The 19,731-nt window shown below is 41.4% G+C and overlaps 1 protein-coding gene across 2 annotated transcripts in view; it reads right to left on the bottom strand.

Moving 5' to 3' along the window:
- The window catches only part of DCAF5 (DDB1 and CUL4 associated factor 5), an 84,476-nt gene that overhangs the window by 3,463 nt on the left and 61,282 nt on the right, over positions 1 to 19,731 (bottom strand). For both annotated transcript variants that reach the window (XM_033108097.1, XM_033108098.1), the window contains exons 7-8: positions 16,828 to 16,894; positions 5,028 to 5,155 (exon numbers count right to left, since the gene is read on the bottom strand). In XM_033108097.1, coding sequence (XP_032963988.1) covers positions 5,028 to 5,155; positions 16,828 to 16,894 — 195 coding nt within the window. The remainder of the gene's footprint in view (positions 1 to 5,027; positions 5,156 to 16,827; positions 16,895 to 19,731) is intronic.

The following is a 19,731-nucleotide window of genomic DNA, read 5'->3' as shown; positions in this document are numbered from 1 at the left end:
AGGCAAAGGCTCAATTTTACAAGTTGAATAAGTTATGCAAAAATCAAGTTCAAGGTAATTAAGCTGTCACTGCAAATGAGAACTATTAGCTTCACCTGACTACCAGACTGATCCACAGAGCAGCACAAAAAAGCTGGGTTACATCAGCCGGTAGCCATGGCAACTCACATGAAATTCCAGGCGATTTTCTTGCCTGACAGGCTGGTGTCTATCTTTAGATGGCACCCACCCAAGACAACAGTGGCTCCTCATTCCCTATTCTCTATCAAGACAATGGCTTCATTTCCCCAAAGCTTTCCAAGGATAAATTTGCCTCCCTGTGAGAGTCCTTTCCTCAAGCCTGTTCCCTCTGTGCTTTACGTGACCTCCTGGTAGTAGCACCTCTTTGGAGGATCCCCAGTTCAAGGGGGTTGAAGAAACCTTCTAGGTTAGCTCTCTTCCAACTAATTCCCAACTCAGATTCATTCCTTCTTCAACTGTGTTCCTTGCCCACAACTCCTCAAGTGTTCTCCTCTCTCCAGCTTCATAATCTCACCCAGGGCAGTTTTAAGGGAGTGTTCTCAAACTTTGGAATGCACAACAATCACCTGAAGAATAATTATAGCATTGACTCCTGAGCCCCACCCTTGGAAATTCTGACTCAATACGTCACGGGTAGGTACCAGGGCTCTGCATTTTTTAAAAACTTTTTATTTATTTAAGTGTATCTTTTCAGGACCCATCAGCTCCAAGTCAAGTAGTTGTTCCATCTAGTTGTGGAGGACGCAGCTCACAGTGGCCCATGTGGGGATCGAACCGGCAACCTTGTTAAGAGCACCGCACTCTAATCAACTGAGCTAACTGGCTGCCCCAAGGGCTCTACATTTTTAACAAGCACTCAGAGTATGAGTAAGTGGAGGGGACCAACTTGTAAGAAACACTGGAATATACTTAACATGAAATAAGTAGCAGAAAATAATAGATTTGTCTGAAGAAATTCTCATATTCTTTGTGAGACTCGATGTTTGGGAAACATTTAAACATGTCTCTCTGCAATGAGCTCAAGACTATCTCCGAAAACAGATGTCCAAGGGAATCAAGTTTGGTGGCTTACAAAGGAAAATAAAGGGTCCAAAAGGCAAGGCCCTTAGGATGTTTTGGGGTCTTACTGTATATTCTGGGCCAAATCTCTAACTCCTCCAGTTTAAAAATAGTAAAATGTCACTAACCACATGATCTAGATGACTTCTAGATGAAGATAAATCTAGATGAACTTCACAGAAACTCAAAATTTGTTAAAAGAATATTAATGGTGAGATGCTGGTCCAACTATGTAACAAGCCAGTTTCTAGGTTCTAATCTACGACCCAGGGCCCTACGTCTTCACTTCAGGAATGAAAACCATAGCACTGAAAGCCAGATTTTATTTAGGCTCTGGAACATATTAAGCTGAGGTAGACTTTCATTCCTGAAGCTTGGAGTAATGGAACAAGAGGCAGGCGACTTGCGTATGGGTTCCCACTCAGGTCCTAGTTAGCTGGGGGTCGTGGAGGAAGCTCAGATCAATCATCTAAGCAATCAATAGATGAGTGTCATCTAATCCTAAGATTCAGGGTAAAATAAAACCCCCATCACAGACGGCCAGTCGTCTGGCCTCAAGGATCTTGTAGTGTAGAGCTGTGGAAGCAGGTAGAACAGGTAGGAACTGCACTTCACATGGCCCTGAGCAAATGACTTCACCCTTGAAAGTCTCTTTTCTCATCTGTAGAAATAAGAATCATTTCCATAACCTATACCAAAGCACTAATAAATTGTGGTGATGTCTCTTGCATTCAGCAGCTGGATACCTCAACCAGAAAGTTTTAGACCCATCTTCAAAGAGACTTTTGAACACCAGAAGTACGGACGGTCCCTATTATCTTGGTCCTCGTCCATAAAATATCAAATTCAAGCATTTGTGAAAATGTTTATTTCTTTACAGTGAAAGTCAACAACTCAGAAGTGAAGCAATGAAAATATAACTTCCTGTGCCATGTTAAATGGAGCTAGACATGCCTCCTCCTAGGGCCAGGTTCATGAGAAAAAGAGGAAGGATGAGCAGCTCTCTCTCCAAGTTCAGTGGCAAGTTTAGTACAAGAGGCTGCTGAGGAAAAGGATACAGCTCAATTCTGATTCAAGCATCATCAGAATGGAAAGCAATTAAGTAACAAGTGACCATGACATGCTTGAGGTAGCAGCTCTAATCCCCTTTTCTCTCTCTCTTTGCACTATTAAACTAAATTTAGAAATGTGTCTATCTACCAAGAAAAATTACACAGATTAGGACCTAAATTGCTACTCAAGGGTTCTCCACACTGCCTTCTGGCTTCTAAGACTGTCTGGGCCTACCTCCAGCCTACCTCCCAGCTTTATATCTTAATCCTCCCTTTTCGTGCTCTTCACTTCGGTCAAACATGATCATTTTCTGAACAAGTCCTACATTTTGCTGTTTCTGAGCGTTTATTCATCAGCACAATGCTTGGAACACAGTAGGTGATTAATAAGTAGTTGTTGATTCGATGAAATAAATATCTATTCCCTTCATTTAGAATGTTCTTCTAATATTACTCCTTCTCCTTCCTTTTACAGTCTTTATTCTTCAAAATCCAGTTCAAGTGTTACATACACTGAGATTACCCAAGACGGGAAAAAAATCTCCCCCTCCTCCATAGCACTGTTTTTTTTGGTCCCTTGTGTATATGTTGCACTTTCCATTATCTTTATTTCTTGTCTCTCCTACCAGGTCATCAATTCCTAGGGGGACCTGCATCACCTTTCTATACCTTTGTGTCCCTCGTAGGGCCTAGCACAAATGGCACACAGGTATTATCACACATATGAGGTGAATAAATGAATACTGGCCTTCGAGGAAAAATGGCAGTATTTGCCCCATCTTGCCCCCACTTATGTTTAACTACAAAATGAACCCCCTCTTTTGCTAAGTGCAAGCATTTGGGGGATAGAAGACCTGTTATGGGTGAACCGAGGCGGCTCTGGCCACAGGGCCTCTGGGCTAGAAAGGCACCATAAAGGACAAGACCGGGAGGAGGTGGGGTGAAGTGGGGAGAGGTAGAGAGAAAGCAGGTGTCCGGCTGGACAAGAATATGGCAGGATGATGTTCTTTGAGCCACTGAAATAGCAAGCAGGAAAGGGCATTTATCAAAATAGTTAGAAATTGAGAGTCACAGGTAATTCACAAGGCACTCCTGGGTGGCAAGTCATGGTTAAGTCCTCACTTGACAGAGGGGAGAGAGGCTCAAAGAGCTGCTCAAGGGCACAAACTGTACTGATTTCAGGTTTCAAATGGCCAAACATGCCCCCCTGGCGGGGCAGGATTCAGACCCCACTGAAACGTGGAAGCAGTAAGCTCCACAGTTCAGTCTGGATAACCTCACAGAGAAAACATTTTCTTCTCTTTCTCCTCTGAGAACTTGGCTAGTTTCCAACCTATGACCTTTAGGGTAAGGACTCCAGTTGACTAAATAGTAATTGGGAAGACTCAGCAGAGAAGCATCCCAGAATGCACAGCCAAGCAGGAATCTCTCTTCTAAAGGAGATGCCCAAGCAGAGCTCTCTGAGAAAGAGAATGATGTCAACAGGCCTGGAGAGGACGTGCTACCGTGCCAACCCATTAGTCACAGGCGAAAGGAGAAGGGAAAGCGACGCAAGGGACAAGGCCCACTCAGCGCCTGGCCGTGGGCAGGGCTCCTGAGACGATCAAGCCCAGCAGGCGCAGCAGGCTGCCCGCTGCCTTCCCCGAGCATTCTGAGTGTGGCAGTACACGGGTGGGGGCGGGGAGGGGAACAAAGAGCAGGCCTGGCCTGGCATTACCACTAAGTAGCTGTGTAATTAACTCCAGATAGTTCATTAATAACCTAAATATCACCATCTGTAAAAAGAAAAAGTCACTAAATGTGGTCTATAAGTTTTGTTCTAGCCCTATGGGGAAATGCGTGCCATCGTGCAAGGCAGCCCTGAACCACAGGACCAACAAAATCTAATTAAAGGAAGCTGGAACCAGACACAGAGGCATACGACCATACTCCAACATTACTTTTCTGATCGCTTCCCCTGCCTCAGACACAACTTGGTTAACTCTGGATAGTTTTGTGTTGTTTTTTTTTGTAAAGAACAAAAGAAAATGAAAACTAGCAAATCATCATGAACCACTTTTGCCTTTTTCTCTGAAAGCTCCTTCAGGTTCAGTGAAATAATTAAATATCCATTCCCTCCATTCAGAATGTTCTTCTAATGCCATTTTGGGGAGGTGGAGAGGAGTTTTAACTTTTAGGGGGCAGGGAAGTATCATCTATCTTTACTTAAAAGTCAAGTTATCACAGGGTCCTCAAGAATTCATCATTTACCCAAACCCTCATTTTTTTCAAATGTGGAAAAGAGTTACTTGCAAGTGGAATGTGACTGATGGGGAGTGGACATCCTTCTGCGGACGCAGGCCCGGCTGGGTCTCTCTGTTGGAGGCTCTAGAAATGCCCCATTGGCAGGGTCAAGTTCATTCAGTCGATGTGCATGATGCGAGTGTGCAGGCGCCTAAGGCACGACCACACGCAGTGGTCTTCGGTATGTCCTGAGACAGTTTAGCTGTGGTTCTGGCAGTCACTTGTTATCTCTGTGCCATGTTAGGACAGCAATTAATGCAAAGGGCACACTGAATAAGTGAGGGGATGGTGGCTTCCTAACCTCCAGAGGAGGTTTGGAAAGTAGAATTCATCAGACTCAAGACCAAAGGCCACTGGGAATGCAGCAACATAGAGACAGCATCTAGTTTCAAAACCAAGTGACTAGTTTTAAAAATGGTCCTGAAAGGAGGGTTTGAAATCACTCTTTTTAATATCAATTTTTCAATATTTTGCAATATGTCAAAATAATTGAGAATTTTGATAGACCTTTCGTACATTTAGCGATATGAGGTCCTACATGCATTGTTTTGGTTTCTTACAACTGTGAATCACACTACTTCTCTAAAAGGACAGAAGGGGAAGGTACCTCACCTTGATAATCTTTTCTACACCAGACGAGCAGATCATGTAGGTGTGGGGGTTGAATCGGACCTGGTTAACAATAGACCGATGCCCTTTCAGCACCATGAAGGCTCCGTTGACCACCCTACCAATACCACCTGGGAAGACAGAAGGAAACAAAAATCAAATGATGAAACGCATGAAAGTAAATAGGTTCCAGTAATGACAGGCAAACAGCTCTGAACCGGAGCCGAGATTTTTTATTAACTATACCACCAGCAGAAAGCTTCATCTTACAGATAAAGTTGCTATGGAAAGAGGTAAGATGAAATATCTCTCAGCATATGCGCTCTTACCAAGAGTCTTTATTTAGCCTTTAAGCATTGCCCACGCCCACCCACTGTAATTCCATTGTCAATGAAGCTACAGCCACTTAAAACATTTCTCAAGTTTTTGATCCCCGAGATAGAATCCAAGTATTACCTTAGAAAAGGCCAGTCATGAGCAAAGTGAGATTGAACTGCTTGGGAACAGTTAGGCAGCTGAACCAGGAGCATATAATTACTTAAATGTATAAAAATATCTCTGATCCATTTGCCCTCAATTTCTATGATGCAGCTAGCAAACAAAACTAGCAAACATACAAAACCACTGCAACAATAATGGAGAAAAAATATACATATTTTTTCTTACCCTGGTAGCAGAGAGAACTAGGATAAAGAAAGCAGCAGAGCCCAAGTATTGAGAATCTGAATTAGAGAGTGGGGGCCTTAAAGACACCATATATGGATTAAAATGAAGAGGTCACAGATATAGCGAAAATCAACATTTAAAAGGGAATTGACTTTGGAAGCCAAAAAAAAAGGTCATTGATAGGAAGTTGTATTTTAAAGACCATCCTATAGGCTTTCATTTTCTTTTTTTCTTTTTTTTTTTTTTAACTTTTTAAAATTTATTTAAGTGTGTTTTTCCAGGACCCCTCAGCTCCAAGTCAAGCAGTTGTTTCAATCTAGTTGTGGAGGGCGCAGCTCACAGTGGCCCATGTGGGGATCGAACCGGCAACCATGTTGTTAAGAGCACCGCATTGTAACCAACTGAGCTAACCAGCTGCCCCGACTTTCTTATTTAATTACTGAGAAAAGTACCAGAGGCCTGGAACTTGTAACATAGATAAAGACATCATTATTTAAGAACTTGGGATAATCTCAAAGGTTCAATTTCACTGGTAAGGGCATCACATTTACACAGAATACATGCACCCAAGTTCTGAACAAGGTCACCTCTGAGCAACCATCTGTTAACAGCTCAGTACATGATGGCCAACCTGTGCCCTTGGCCAACTGGCAAATATGATGCATTGAGATATAAACAAATGAGCTTATTTAAGCAATGAGTACGTTCTTAGTCCCTACCAGGAGCATGGCACCACTAGGCACGAAGTATAGTCTCGGCTCCACCTGCCTCCATCCCACTCCAACTCCACCTTGTTCAAATATTCATTCCAAACATGTCGTCTCAGTGTTTAGAAGGAATATGACTAGAACAAACATCCCTTCTCCAGAAATAATCTGGCTCTAGTTTAGAGAAGCTGTCTTCGCTTTTCGCCTCCTGACACAACTCTTTTGCCTCATGGAAGATATCCCTCTTTACTGCCATGTACATATTTTTTAATAACAGCAAGAGGTTTTAGCCTGCACTGATCTGTGTCTTGGTGGTGCCAACTTAGCTAGCACGAGGTACTCACTCTACCTGGTGAATGACAAAAACGTCCTTTGCTAAATTTCCCCCCATATTTGACATTACTAATATTTGAATTATCCAGGATGGACAATACATTTAAAGCCATTCATATCTCAGCCCAACATCATCAAGTTTGCTAATAAACCATAACGGAAAAGAGGGTGACTAGGACATAGAACTGGTGCATTTTCATGGAGAAAAAGGATCAGGAAAGGTTACGCACCAAGGTAGGATGTCACGACGGAAACCCCCAGGCATCCTGAGAGCCTGGCATTCCTAGGTTAGAGTGGGAGGAGGGAAAGGTAACCTGAGTCTAGTCAAAATAAAAGGGATCCATGGAATCTAAAACAGTTGTCCCAAAATAGGGATCTCACCACCCCGAAGGAGTTCCTTTGGGTCTGTTTCTTTTCTATATAAGGTTGATTCAACAAATAGCATTCCTGCTGACAATCTCTTCTGAAGTCTACATTTCCAACACCCTACTCCTACCCACACCCACACTGGGGTGGTCACTAGCAAAGAAACTTCGGGTTAAGCCTCGTACCAATCTCTTGTTTAATCCCTGCCTCCAAGTAAAGGAATGTAAGTGACTCAGAGAATTTAAGTGACTTCTCAAGTCATAGAGCTATAGTAAATGGCAGAACCCGGATCTGAACCAGAATCTATTTGGCTATAATGCCTAATACCCTTTTCATCATGTTGGTACACTTTAAGAAATGAAAGGGTCTGAATAGGAATGGAGTTAGAAGCCCACAACTGATTTCTAAATCTTTCTGGCAGTTATCATATAAGTTGGTTTTAAGTACTAAATGTAGATGGGAGAAAGGGAGACTGTCCAATAGTATCCTGAGTGCAAGCTCTACAGTAGCACCACAGGACATTTCATCACATTGACACAATGAATAGACCATGAGAGTAGAACCGGATCTCCTGCAGACCTAGAACCTGGGCACAATGCCTACACCAAAGCCGGTGCTTAGGAAGCACTTGTTAAATGGATAGTGTTGTAGGAGAGGGCAATTCTAGAATAAGCACCATCAAAGGAAGACAGAGGATCTCATGTCTTAAAGAATCAGCTACCACAGAACTCAAGTTTATTGACCAAACCAAACTTTTTGTCAAAGGTTACTTGGAATACAATTACAGTAACTTTTGGAACTGAAGAATAATTGAAGGGTATCAATGCCTGAAAATTCCAGACCATGGAAAAACTGTTTCTACTTGTTCTTTCATGCACTGTGACCTCATCTGGCTTTTCTTCTTGGCGGTAACTTTAATACGAGGTCTTTTGTCCTTTTCCCCACCCCAACTGGTACCTAGGAAATCTGAAAAGGAGGAGAAAGTCAATGGAGCCAAGACTGGTGGTGTAAACAGCTACAGGATGAATTATTGCCACCATTTGTTTAAGGTGACGAGGGCTGTGTCCACAGAATCAGAGCAATGAAGGGGCTTCAGAGAGGTTCCCTACAGTCCCCTTCCCAGTTTCCAGGTCTCAGATGATTGAATACAGCTGTTACTATACAGTTGAGATACAATGATTTTTAGAGACTAAATTTTTATCAGTCCTGGAGATGTGAATAATTCAGAGAGATTTCTTTAGCCTGAAATGGCTAAAGTCAAAATGCCAGTATCAAAAGAAAGAGAAAATGACAGCACCAGTAAGAGCTTGGGGTTCCCTCTCCTCCGTTACCTTCCCAGACCCTGCCCATCAACAGCAGAATCAAGTTGGAAGGAATTTGGCAGGGATTATTTTTTCCAAGAATTATATAACCTACATAATCTCTAAGATTTCTAAGACTGAGGGCCAGGGGCCTGGTGAGGATCAACCTCACCCCATGGTTACCGAGCAGAGTCATGACCTAATCACAATGAATAAAATAGCATGTACCCAGGAAAAAGGACCTCATTCATCCCTGAACTGTCATTTGTTGCTACAGTTCTGTACAAACCAATGGTCAGTTTGGCTGGCTCAGCCAATTATGTGGCACTACTTTGTGGGTTTCTTTTGTAAGATGAAACTTCCCTTGCCTCTATCTTTCTTTTGGTTCAGAAAGGATGCTGGGAGGTAGGGAAGAGTATAAATCACCTCATCTATTCTACTATAAGACCTCAGGAAAGAAAATTATTGGGCCTCTCATAACATTCCAGCATCAGTGACGCACTCACTATCTTAGGGGGATCCCAGGAAACAAAAGGGACTCAGAGAAAACCCTTTGCTTAGAAACCTGAAACAGACCTCCCTAAAATGCCAGGGCCAAATGTCCCCCCTGAGAAGACAAGGACCTCAGCATACAGGTCCTCATTTCCCTCTCCTTCTTACTTTTGCTCGTCTTTCCACAAGAGTCAGCCAGAGATTTGTCCCCTCAGGCCCCTTAAGGGTCAGGACACCACTCTTATTTCTCACCAACTTTTACTTCTGTTTAATTCACTTCAACAAAGTTCTCCAAGAATGACTATGCTTTTGACTCAAAAGCTAAAAGCAACCTGGTCAAGACTTCTTGATGCCTTAGTCTAAGAGCAACTTTCAATCACGCTAGGAAGTGGTCCTCAGTGGCACTTGGGGTTACATAGAATAGGACACCACCACTCCCTACCTCCCCCCAGGTAATCTATCAGGAAATCTTGATGGTTTTTACCATGAAAATATATCTAGATTCCAACCCTTATGACCTTGGTCCAAGCCATCATCACCACACACCGGTATTGTGTGAGACTCCTACTAGTTCTCATTTCTAGCCTTGGCAGCCCCACTCCCACCATCTATCCTCAACTCAGCAGCTATAGTGAAGGATTATATAAGTCAGATCATGTCACTCCTCTGCTCAGAATTCTCTAACGGCTCCCCATTTCACTATATGACTAGTCACCCCTGTGCCCCACTTACCTCTATGACTTCAACTCCTACTACTCTCCCCCTCCCTCACTGTGCTCCAACATATTGATTTCCTTGCTGTTTCTCAAACACACCTGACACATTTTCACTTTAGAAGCTTTGCACTGGTTTTACCTGAAATGCTCTTCCCCCAGATGTCTGCATGGCTAACTCGCTCACCTCTTTGAGGTTTTGCTCAAACGTGACCTTCTCAATGAGGTGTACACTGAACATCCTACCTAAAATTGCATATCCCCGTAACACTTCCTATCCCCCTTATTCTGCTCTACTTTTTCTTTTTCCATAGCACTTCTAACCTTTTATACATATTATATAATTTATTGTGTCTATTCTTCATTACCTGTTTTCCCTGCTAGAATGTAAGCCACATGTTGGCAGCACTCTTTTGTTCCTCTGCTATACCCCAAGCCTGTAGAACAGCGCCTAGCATAGAGTAGGTTTTCAATAAATATTTGATGAATGAATGAAAAGATGTGAGTGTATTAGACTGTGGAATACAAGCATGCAGAAAAGAACCCAGTCTCCATTAGTGGGTTCCGTCACCCAACATGTTTCTCTTTCCCTATCTTCCTGCTGTCAATTTTGAATGTTTCTTTGTTTTAGCCTTTTTACTACAGTAAGAGCAGAAAAATAAAGGGGCTAAAATCCTACCTATCCTTCCGGGTCCTCTGAAATGCTAATTCCATGTAAACTTTACTGATACCCCAAATCTCTTTAAGCCCTCCTTATTTACCCTTTTAATGGGCCTTGGAACCCACTTTCAAATTTAGAGTGTGCACACACACACCCTTTTATCATCCCTTTTAGATAGGAAGTTCTTTGAGGGCAAGAAAGTGTTTCCATTTCAATTGTCCACAGGGCTTTGAATAATGTCTTATCCAAGGATACTCATAAGTAAACAAAGTGAAGTAAATCTCATCATTTTCTTTGGAACAAGGCTTGCAGGAGAAGGCTAAAGCTATTATCTACCAAAATGACGTTTTGTAAGTACTTGTTTAGGAAATTAATCTATTTCATTCCTGACTCCATTGGTAGAATTAAGAATTTACTGCTATGAGAGACAAGGGATGACTTCTTTTCCGCACTATATCTAAGAGTTGCCTAAACAACCTCTTAGCAATTCCAAAAGGCCCAAGTGCACATTCCCAAGTTCTCCAAGTTTCAGATCATAAAGAGAAAAATCACAGTACTGACAAGACCGGAAGAACAGTGGCTGCCTCCTGGGGATCACAAACCACTTAAGAGTTAAGAAAAGCCAGATGGGGACCGCCAGTGCTGTCAGTGAAGCTCAAAAGAGCTCCACAGACAGCAATGCTTAATTTCACAAAAAAGTCAATTATGGTAAGTTCTTCTTTCATCATCTGTACTTCACATGTGTTTGCAACCAACTACTTGTGACCAATTAAAAACAGTTGTTCTTCCAATTACATGGGAGGGAAAAGCAGGTGCCCAGGCCTAACTCTCTGCGAGTGAACACATGTCTAGAAGAAGGAGGGGAGCCAGAGCATGCACACATATGCAGGCTCGTGAAAATGCATTTGCAGCTGCTTCCAGCCTACCTCATCGGCCTACTGGCAGTGGGGGTGGCTGCAGGGACTTGGCAAGTGAAACTGCATGTTTTTCCCTCTGTTCAGGGGAAAATTTGTCATATAACATCCCCCCTCTTAAACTACTGAGTCAAGAGCAACGTTCATACAAAAACAATTTAACCGACCATTCAGGAGGGCACCATGTCTTGGTCTCTAAGGAGTTTTTCAGAGCCATGTTAAAAGGGAGAAAGCTTTCTTAATGAGGAATGACAGTCATTGAGTGGCTACTGAGTACCCCCCTAATGTCCTGAAGAAGGTAGATATTACTATTGTTTCTGTATTGTTAATATTCTTACTTTACAGATGAAGAAACAGACGTTTGGCAAGGTTAAACAATCTTTCCAAAGCTTCCAACCAGAAGACAAATGGATCAGGAATTAAACCCAGGCCTACCAACTCTATTACATTATGCTTCTTTCCATAAATAGTAAGGTCTTAGTGTGGAGGCATATCTCAGGGGAAGCAACTTAATCTGTGAAAACCCTAAAGCCCTTTCCAACAAGAATTTGGGGAATGGGAAGGAGAAGGCAATATGAATATTTTCCAGAGACACTACCTCCAACACACGTTGCCAAATCCATTACTTCCGTACCTAAGTTACTAGGAAGTAAATGCTTTGGAAATTATAGATCTATGGGCACTGATCTTTTTATACATAGCAATAACAAAGTCTTACATTTCAAAGCACATAATTTTCAGAAAGCTTCTAAGATTGTTAAATCATCTCATGAGATGGTGGGGGCAGAGGCAATTTTACAGAAGAAACTGAGGCTCAGACAATTGCTGTTACATAACCTGCCTAGAATGAATCATTCAATCAGCTAGTTAGTGGCAGCACTGGACTTGAAACCAGGTATGATTTTTAAAGCCTAATGCTCCTTTCAATATACCACACGGACTCAATACATAACTGCAGGTCTATTTACTTTATTTTCAGATTTATCACATAAAAACAGATGCTCTTCCTACGTACTTCAGAGGTGTAAAACATATTCTGATGGGCTTTTTCTTTGCCACAGCAAAATTCCCAGTTCTATTCTTCTAATTTTTGTTTTTTTTAAAGTCATTTTCTTTTTTTTTCTTTCTTAAAAAATTTTATTGGGAAACAGCCATGGTCATTGGTTACATATTGCTTTCATGCTACAATGGCATAGTTGACTCTTTTAAGGAGGGCGCAGCTCACAGTGGCCCATGTGGGGATCGAACCGGCAACCTTGGTGTTATCAGCACCATGCTCTAACCAACTGAGCTAGCCGGTCACCCCAATCCTTCCTCTAATTTTTAAAGAAGTTTTTTAGAAATGAGTTATTATTTGACATCAACTAAAAACTCAAGCCTAATCTTGCCAGGTAGCAAGTTTTATGGCAGGTTTTAGATTTTATATCTCAAAATTATTTTCTAAGCCCACCGGAAAGCACGATGCGAATAACTTAGCCAATTCAAGTCAGTGCGGTTTATATAATAAATTTCATCTCTGGAGTTTGTGATTGTCCGTCTTTCTGAACAGAAGAGTGAAGAAAAAGGTGCCCTTACATTTAGCTTACACTCAGGACTTCTCTTCATCTAGACTCTCAGCATTTGGCATGCACTGTGAAGCACACAGCAGGCATTCAATAAATGCTGATTGCTTGTCATCTGATTATGCCATTAAGGCAAGCCAGCTTCCTCGTAGTGGCCTGTCTTACCGTGTTCCCCCGAAAAGAAGACCTAGCCGGACAATCAGCTCTAAAGAGTCTTTTGGAGCAAAACTTAATATAAGACCCGGTTTATATTATATTTATTATATATTATATTATATTAATTATATATTATATAAGACCGTGTCTTATATTATAGTAAAATAAGACCTGGTATATTGTATTACATTACATTATATTATATTATACCCGGTCTTATATTGTAGTAAAATAAGACCGGCTCTTATATTAATTTTTGCTCCAAATGATGCATTAGACCTGATTGTCTGGCTAGATCTTATTTTCAGGGAAACATGGTAGTATCTTACATTCAACTGGAATGCATTGAGGCAGTGAACTCAGCTTCATTCCGTCTTTGTTTCAGTCAGATTAGAAATTTCCTGACAGACTTTTTGTCATGTAAGCATTCAAAGCTAGAACCCAAGAATTGCATCTAGCCCTCATATGTTATGTTTGCATTGCTGAACCTTGCTGAATGTTTTCTGAACTACAAATTAATTGCCAACATTTAAAAATAGAGAATTACATGTAAAAAGTAAAAAGAGGTGCTATGTATTGGTTGAATTATAGGCAGGTTGAAGGGTGGGGCTATAAAAAGGATTAGATGAAAGCCTGTATAAAGAGCAATTTCACCATCACACTCCTCATCCAGTACACACAGCCAGGAAACTACTCCTTCCCACATAAGCGAGGCTTGGGAAATGACAACTGAAAGAGATTTGTGACTGGGGACACCAGACTCAGCTAGGGGTGGGGTTAAATGAAAATCTGTGTATAGATATGAGATCTACAGCTCTAGTCCCTTATCTGGGTCTTAGAGCCATAGTTCAACTGCCAGGCAAATACCCTCCTGATAGGAGATCAAAGATTCCTATTCTGGGAAACTAGCTGATTTCGATAATAGAAAGCCAAAAGAGAATGTCCAAAATGGAAAATTCAAAAATACTATGCGCATGCTATAGGAAGAAAAAGAAACTGTTGGTAGTTTTTGAAAGAATAAGCGTTGTAATATTATTTGATTTTAAACTTAGGTACTTGTATTACTTTTATAATAAGAAGTACTTAACTATAAAAATAGTAAAAGAAATGAAAAAAGAATAAGGAAGGAAGGATAGGAAAAGAAGTATATGAACAAGAAAGAAAAATGTGGGTGGGTTGTCAGAATAGTGGCAGGAAGGCTGAGTCCCCAAATGAGCCAAGGTTTGCTAAAAATAATCGGAAAAGGTACTGTAGTCACACGCAGAGTAAGACGATGATCAAAGGGACATATTTGCTGTGATAGACTGGTGATGTAATGTTGAGGGTTAAACACAGAGAGAACAAACCCCTCAACTATCAGTTAGGGGATCCAACAAGAGATAATCAGAAGGTCCTGTGCTTGTGGACAAAGAAACCCAAGTAAAGGCTGGGGGCATCCAGGACCAACCACAGCGCATGTGGAATCCATGGGGCGTCTAGCCAACCCTAAGCACGAGTAGACCGTGGGTTCGGTGGCCTCCAAAAACAGCTTACATGATCCTGAGTGTACTTTCTGAAAGACCATGTAGCACACGTAATATCAGGAAGCCAAAGATTTTCCCTGGTCTAGTCAGACTACATCTGTTGAACTTATTCAGTTAATCCTTAAACAGAGGTGGAACAAATCCCGAGGACAGAAATCTGTACATCCAAGGAACTGACATCATTTCTTTGAGGTACTGCTAAATAAGCGCAGGTGCTATCTCTGGAGGAGCTCTAGAAGGGGACGTGAGAGCTACCTTCAAATGAGTAAAAGACTATAAGGAGGAAAAATCATAATAAGGCCCTTCTCATAAAGCCACCACTCAAAGGACTATAGGGGTAGAGAGTAACGTTTCCGGAAGGATTTTCTAATCACTGGTGTTACCCTAGGGCAACAAACACCCGATTGTGGTGGGCATCTCAGAGGTTTAAGTTATTCCTCAATAAAAGTATACTTTAATATATACTTTTTATATGCAAGTTATAACTCAAAAAAATGATTGTGGGGGTGGGTATGTGAACAGAACATTTTGTAGACCCCTGATTTGGGCCAAATACCCTTGCAGTACTTTAATGCCTTTCTGTCATGTTTTTATTTTTATTCAGGTAAAAAATACTATTTCTATTGTAATTTATTCTTTGACCCATGGTTATAAACAAATTTTTCTTAATTTTCAAATTAAGGAATTTTAAAAAAGATGGAAACCAGCATAAAAACTATAGCTTAATGAAGTTTTATAAGGTGAGTACCCTTACAACGAACACCCCGGGCAACAAATGGACTTTTTCTGGCCATTCAGAGGCCCCTATATGCCTCATTCCAATTACAATCCCGTCTGCCCCCCTAAAGTAAGCATTACCCTGATTTCTGTATTAATCACCTATCTGCATTTTAAAATAATTTTATTTATCCAAGTGTGCATTCCTATATACTTTAGTTTTGGCTGTTTTTTGTTTTAATACGTCTTTTAGTTTTCCTAAACAATAGGTTTCTTCTTGTCCATCCTTCCTTTTTCTACTTATAAAGTCAACCTAACAGTGGCTCACATTCCTAAGTCAGTATAGAAATCAACAGGGAGAGGAAAAAAATCAACAATACTATTGCCAATTCTTTCCCCTTTCTCTGTTCATACAACCATGAAAAAGATTCCAGAGAATAGTCCTGGAATCTGGGGAAAGGGGGATTATCCACTTTCTATTTGAAAGTCATATTGACTTAATAATTAAAAGCTTTTTAAGATCAGGTAAAAGGTACAGTTAAGCCCAAAGATTATGTCTCTGCTAATCAATCTAAAATTTATGGGGGCAGGAGACTTAATACAGACATACCTCTAGTGCTAGACCATCATTTCATGTTCAGATAGATGCTGCTGTCCTATTTGGTTGTGCTTAAAAGGTAAGCTGCTTCATCATGCTTTCAAAATTCCAGAAGGGGGAAAGGCCTTTTACAACAGGTTTAGTAAGCAGACCACAGCAGTAGGATAGTTACACCAAAGGTGGGCCTCAACAAGTTTCAAAAGGCAGATGTTTGGTAACAATATTGTTAACTCAGCAATAGGCAAGCCAACAACTTCCCTAAATTCTGAGCACTAGACACATGCAAGACACTTGACATAGTCTTCTATAACTTTCCTAGTGGCCATTTCCCAGTTTGATGCCATGTATCTATCACCCAGAGCAGATGGCTGTATTGAGCTGTCCTGAGAATGAAAAATACACATTTTTCTACCCGTAGGAAGCAACCCGTATAACACGAAACTGAGCATATGAGGATACTATTATTAAGAATGAAGAATGATCTAGGCTATTTGAAACCTCAGCTGGCCTAGATCCAAATTTATAGAACGCTGCAGGCTTTTTTTCAGAGTATATCTACAGCAAATGCAGAAATATTTCTTCCTAATTTCTTTAATGTCTGCGGTCAGCCAAACCCCAAGGAGTGCATCTGTCCATCAACAAAGAAAGTTCCACTTTAGTTCATATCACCAGGGAGACCAAAGGGAAAAGAGGCCTTAACAACTATCTGTGGAGGAATAAGCAGGAACATGCAGATGGATAATAAAGGAAAACCATGTAAAAGCAAGATAAAAATATTCCAGGTGTGAAATAGGAGAGAGAGAAATGGAGATCTATAAAGGACTATAAAGGAGGTCTATGAAGTCTAAAGAAAAGTTCTTAGGAGAAAAAAAAGCTGAGCATCACTATGTCAGATATGGCTATAGATGAGGGTTGTAGTTAAATCTGGCTTCTAATTTTTACTTAAAATTTCCTTTGGTCACTTTTCTGATAAACTTATTATGTTGAAAGAGAAATATCTTCCTTATTGCCACAGATCTGTCCTTTCAGGGCACAGCATGCCAGAATCAATGGAGCCAAAATCAGCAGCAGGTTCACACTACAGGTACACTCACCTGCTTCTGGGTCTGCAGGAATTCTCCACATGTACAGGTTGAAGTCATCAGAGCCTGAAAGGATATACTGTTGGGATAAAAAAATATATTATTTATATATTGATAATATATCTATATCTATCTACCTATCTATTTATACAGAGAAAGACTTTTTAAAACTAAACAAGATAAATGGAGATATATTCATAAGGCACCACACAGCAAACACCCTCTTGAAAGTATTTGCAAAACAAAAAACAAAACAAAACAAAACAGTATTTGCAAATCAAAAGGCTCGCTGGCCAAAACTCAGCAACAACCAACCAACCGGCAGGGACTTGACCAGACATTTCTCCAAATAAAATATACAAATGGCAAGTAAGCGGGCCGGCCCAGTGGCTCAGGCAGTTGGAGCTCTGTGCTCCTAATGCCAAAGGCTGCCAGTTGGATTCCCACATGGGCCAGTGGGCTCTCAATCACAAGGTTGCCGGTTCGACTCCTCAACTCCTGTAAGGGATGGTGGGCTGCACCCCCTGTAACTAGCAATGGCAACTGGACCTGGAGCTGAGCTGCGCCCTCCACAACTAAGACTGAAAGGACAACAACTCAAAGCTGAACAGCACCCTCCACAACTAAGACTGAAGGGACAACATCTTGACTTGGAAAAAAGTCCTGGAAGTACACACTGTTCCCCTTCCCCAATAAAATCTTTAAAAAAAAAAAACCAAAAAAAACAAATGGCAAGTAAGCACATGAAAAGATGCTCAACATCACTAATTGCTAGGGAAATAAAAACCAAAACCACAACCACAATGAGATACCACTTCACACCTATTAGGATGGCTATTACCAAAAATAAAAACAAAACAAAACACAAACAAACCCCCCAAGCAGAAAAGTATTAGTGAGGATGTGGAGAAATTGAAACACTTGTACATGGCTGGTGGGAATATATAATGATGCAGCCACTGTGGAACACAGTACGGCAGTTCCTCAAAAAGTTAAACACAGAACTAGCATATGACCCAGCAATTCCATTCTTAGGTGTACGAGGTCTGACAATTAAGTTCATGAACTTGTTGCAATGATGTTACTAACCTTTTTTTGATATTAGGGGGATTATTCATTATGAATCTGTACTAACTGGACAGTTAACCAAGTGTACTATTTTGAAGTGCGGAAAACGCTGCGTGAAAAGATTAGACGACCTGAACTTTTCGCCAACAATTCAAGGCTCTTGCATACGACAATGCACCAGCTCACAGAGGGAGTTTTTAGCCAATAAACAAACAACTGTATTGGAACACCCTCCCTACTCACCTGATCTGGCCCCCAATGACTTCTTTCTTTACCCGAAGATAAAGGAAATGTTGAAAGGAAGACATTTGGATGACATTTAGGACATCAAGAGTAATACGATGACAGCTCTGATGGCCATTCCAGAAAAAGAGTTCCAAAATTGCTTTGAAGGGTGGACTAGGCGCTGGCGTCGGTGCATAGCTTCCCAAGGGGAGTACTTCAAAGGTGACCATAGTGAAGGTGACCATAGCAATGAGATATGTAGCATATGTAGCATTTTTTCTAGGATGAGTTTGTGAACTTAATTGTCTGATCTTCGTATATCAAATTGAAAGCAGGAACCTGAGCTATCTGTACACCAATGTTCATTGAAGAATGCTTACAATAGCCAAAAAGTGGAAACAACCCAAATGTCCATCAATGGGTGAATGGATAAACAAAATGTAGTCTATACATACAATGGAATATTATTCAGCCTTAAAAAGCAAATTCTGTTACATGCCACAACATAGCTGAACCTTGAAGACATTATGCTAAAGGAAATGAACCAGATACAGAAAGTCAAATATTGTATGATTCAACTTACGTGAGGTACCTACAGTAGTCAAATTCAGAGACAGAAGGAAGAATGGTAGTTGCCAAAGATTTGGGGGGGGGGGAAGAAATGGGGAGCTACTGCTTAATGGGTATGGACGCTCAGCTTGGGAAGATGAAAATGTTCTGGAGATGGATAATGGTGATGGATAATGTGAATGTACTTAATGCTACTGAACTGTAAAAATCTTCCTTAAAAAAAAAGAAAAAGATGAATCCTAGTTGCCCTGACTTTAGGGTCTATCCAAGTAATTTCCTGCAGTTTATGACACTATACTCATTCAAGTTAGGAAGTTGGAATGCAGAAGCCCAAGGGCTTTCTTCTCACCGTAATTTTGGCCAAACTACCTACTAGTTGGCAGAAAAGATTCATTCTAACTAATCAAGCACTGCGTGCCAGGTACTCTGGTGCTTACAAAAATATGTGAAGTAACATCTGGGTTCCCAAAGAGCTTAAATCAAGTAGAAAATATACATGTAGGTACACAACTACCATGCGATAAAGTAGAAATCACTAGGTGCCATTATGAGAAACAAGGTGCCCAGTGATTCACAAAAAAGGCAAGGCAAGATAGGTTTGAGGACTAAGCCAGCCTTTCAGTGCCAGCCAGCACTGAAAAGGCGTCAAGATAAAGTGATGGTGCTCTTGTAGACTATTGTTTCAACAGGAACAGGAAGCATGGCTTAGCTCGCTCCTTGATGCTGGCTCAGGTGGTTGGACCGCTATACTCCTAACACCGACGTCACCGGTTCAATTCCCACATGGGCCAGTGAGCTGCGCCCTCTACAGCTAAGATTGTGACCGACAGCTCTCCCTCAAGCTGTGATGCCGTGAGCAGCTGGAAGGTCGGCGTGAGCTGCTAGAGGTCAGTATGAGCTGCACTGGGCTGCCGTGGGCTGCTGTGCTGCCATGCGCTACCGTGTGCTGCCAGGAGCAGCCAGTGGCCAGCGTGAGTGGCCGTAGACATCGTGAGCAGCCATGGGCTGCTGTGTGCTACCGTGGGCTACCGTGTGCTGTCAGGAGTGGCTGGT

This window comes from Rhinolophus ferrumequinum, chromosome 6, assembly GCF_004115265.2.
Source record: "Rhinolophus ferrumequinum isolate MPI-CBG mRhiFer1 chromosome 6, mRhiFer1_v1.p, whole genome shotgun sequence".
In the NCBI taxonomy this organism is placed as follows: Eukaryota; Metazoa; Chordata; class Mammalia; order Chiroptera; family Rhinolophidae; genus Rhinolophus; species Rhinolophus ferrumequinum.
The sequence above is the reverse complement of the archived record's forward strand: the minus strand, read 5'-3'. Positions and strand labels throughout refer to the sequence as shown.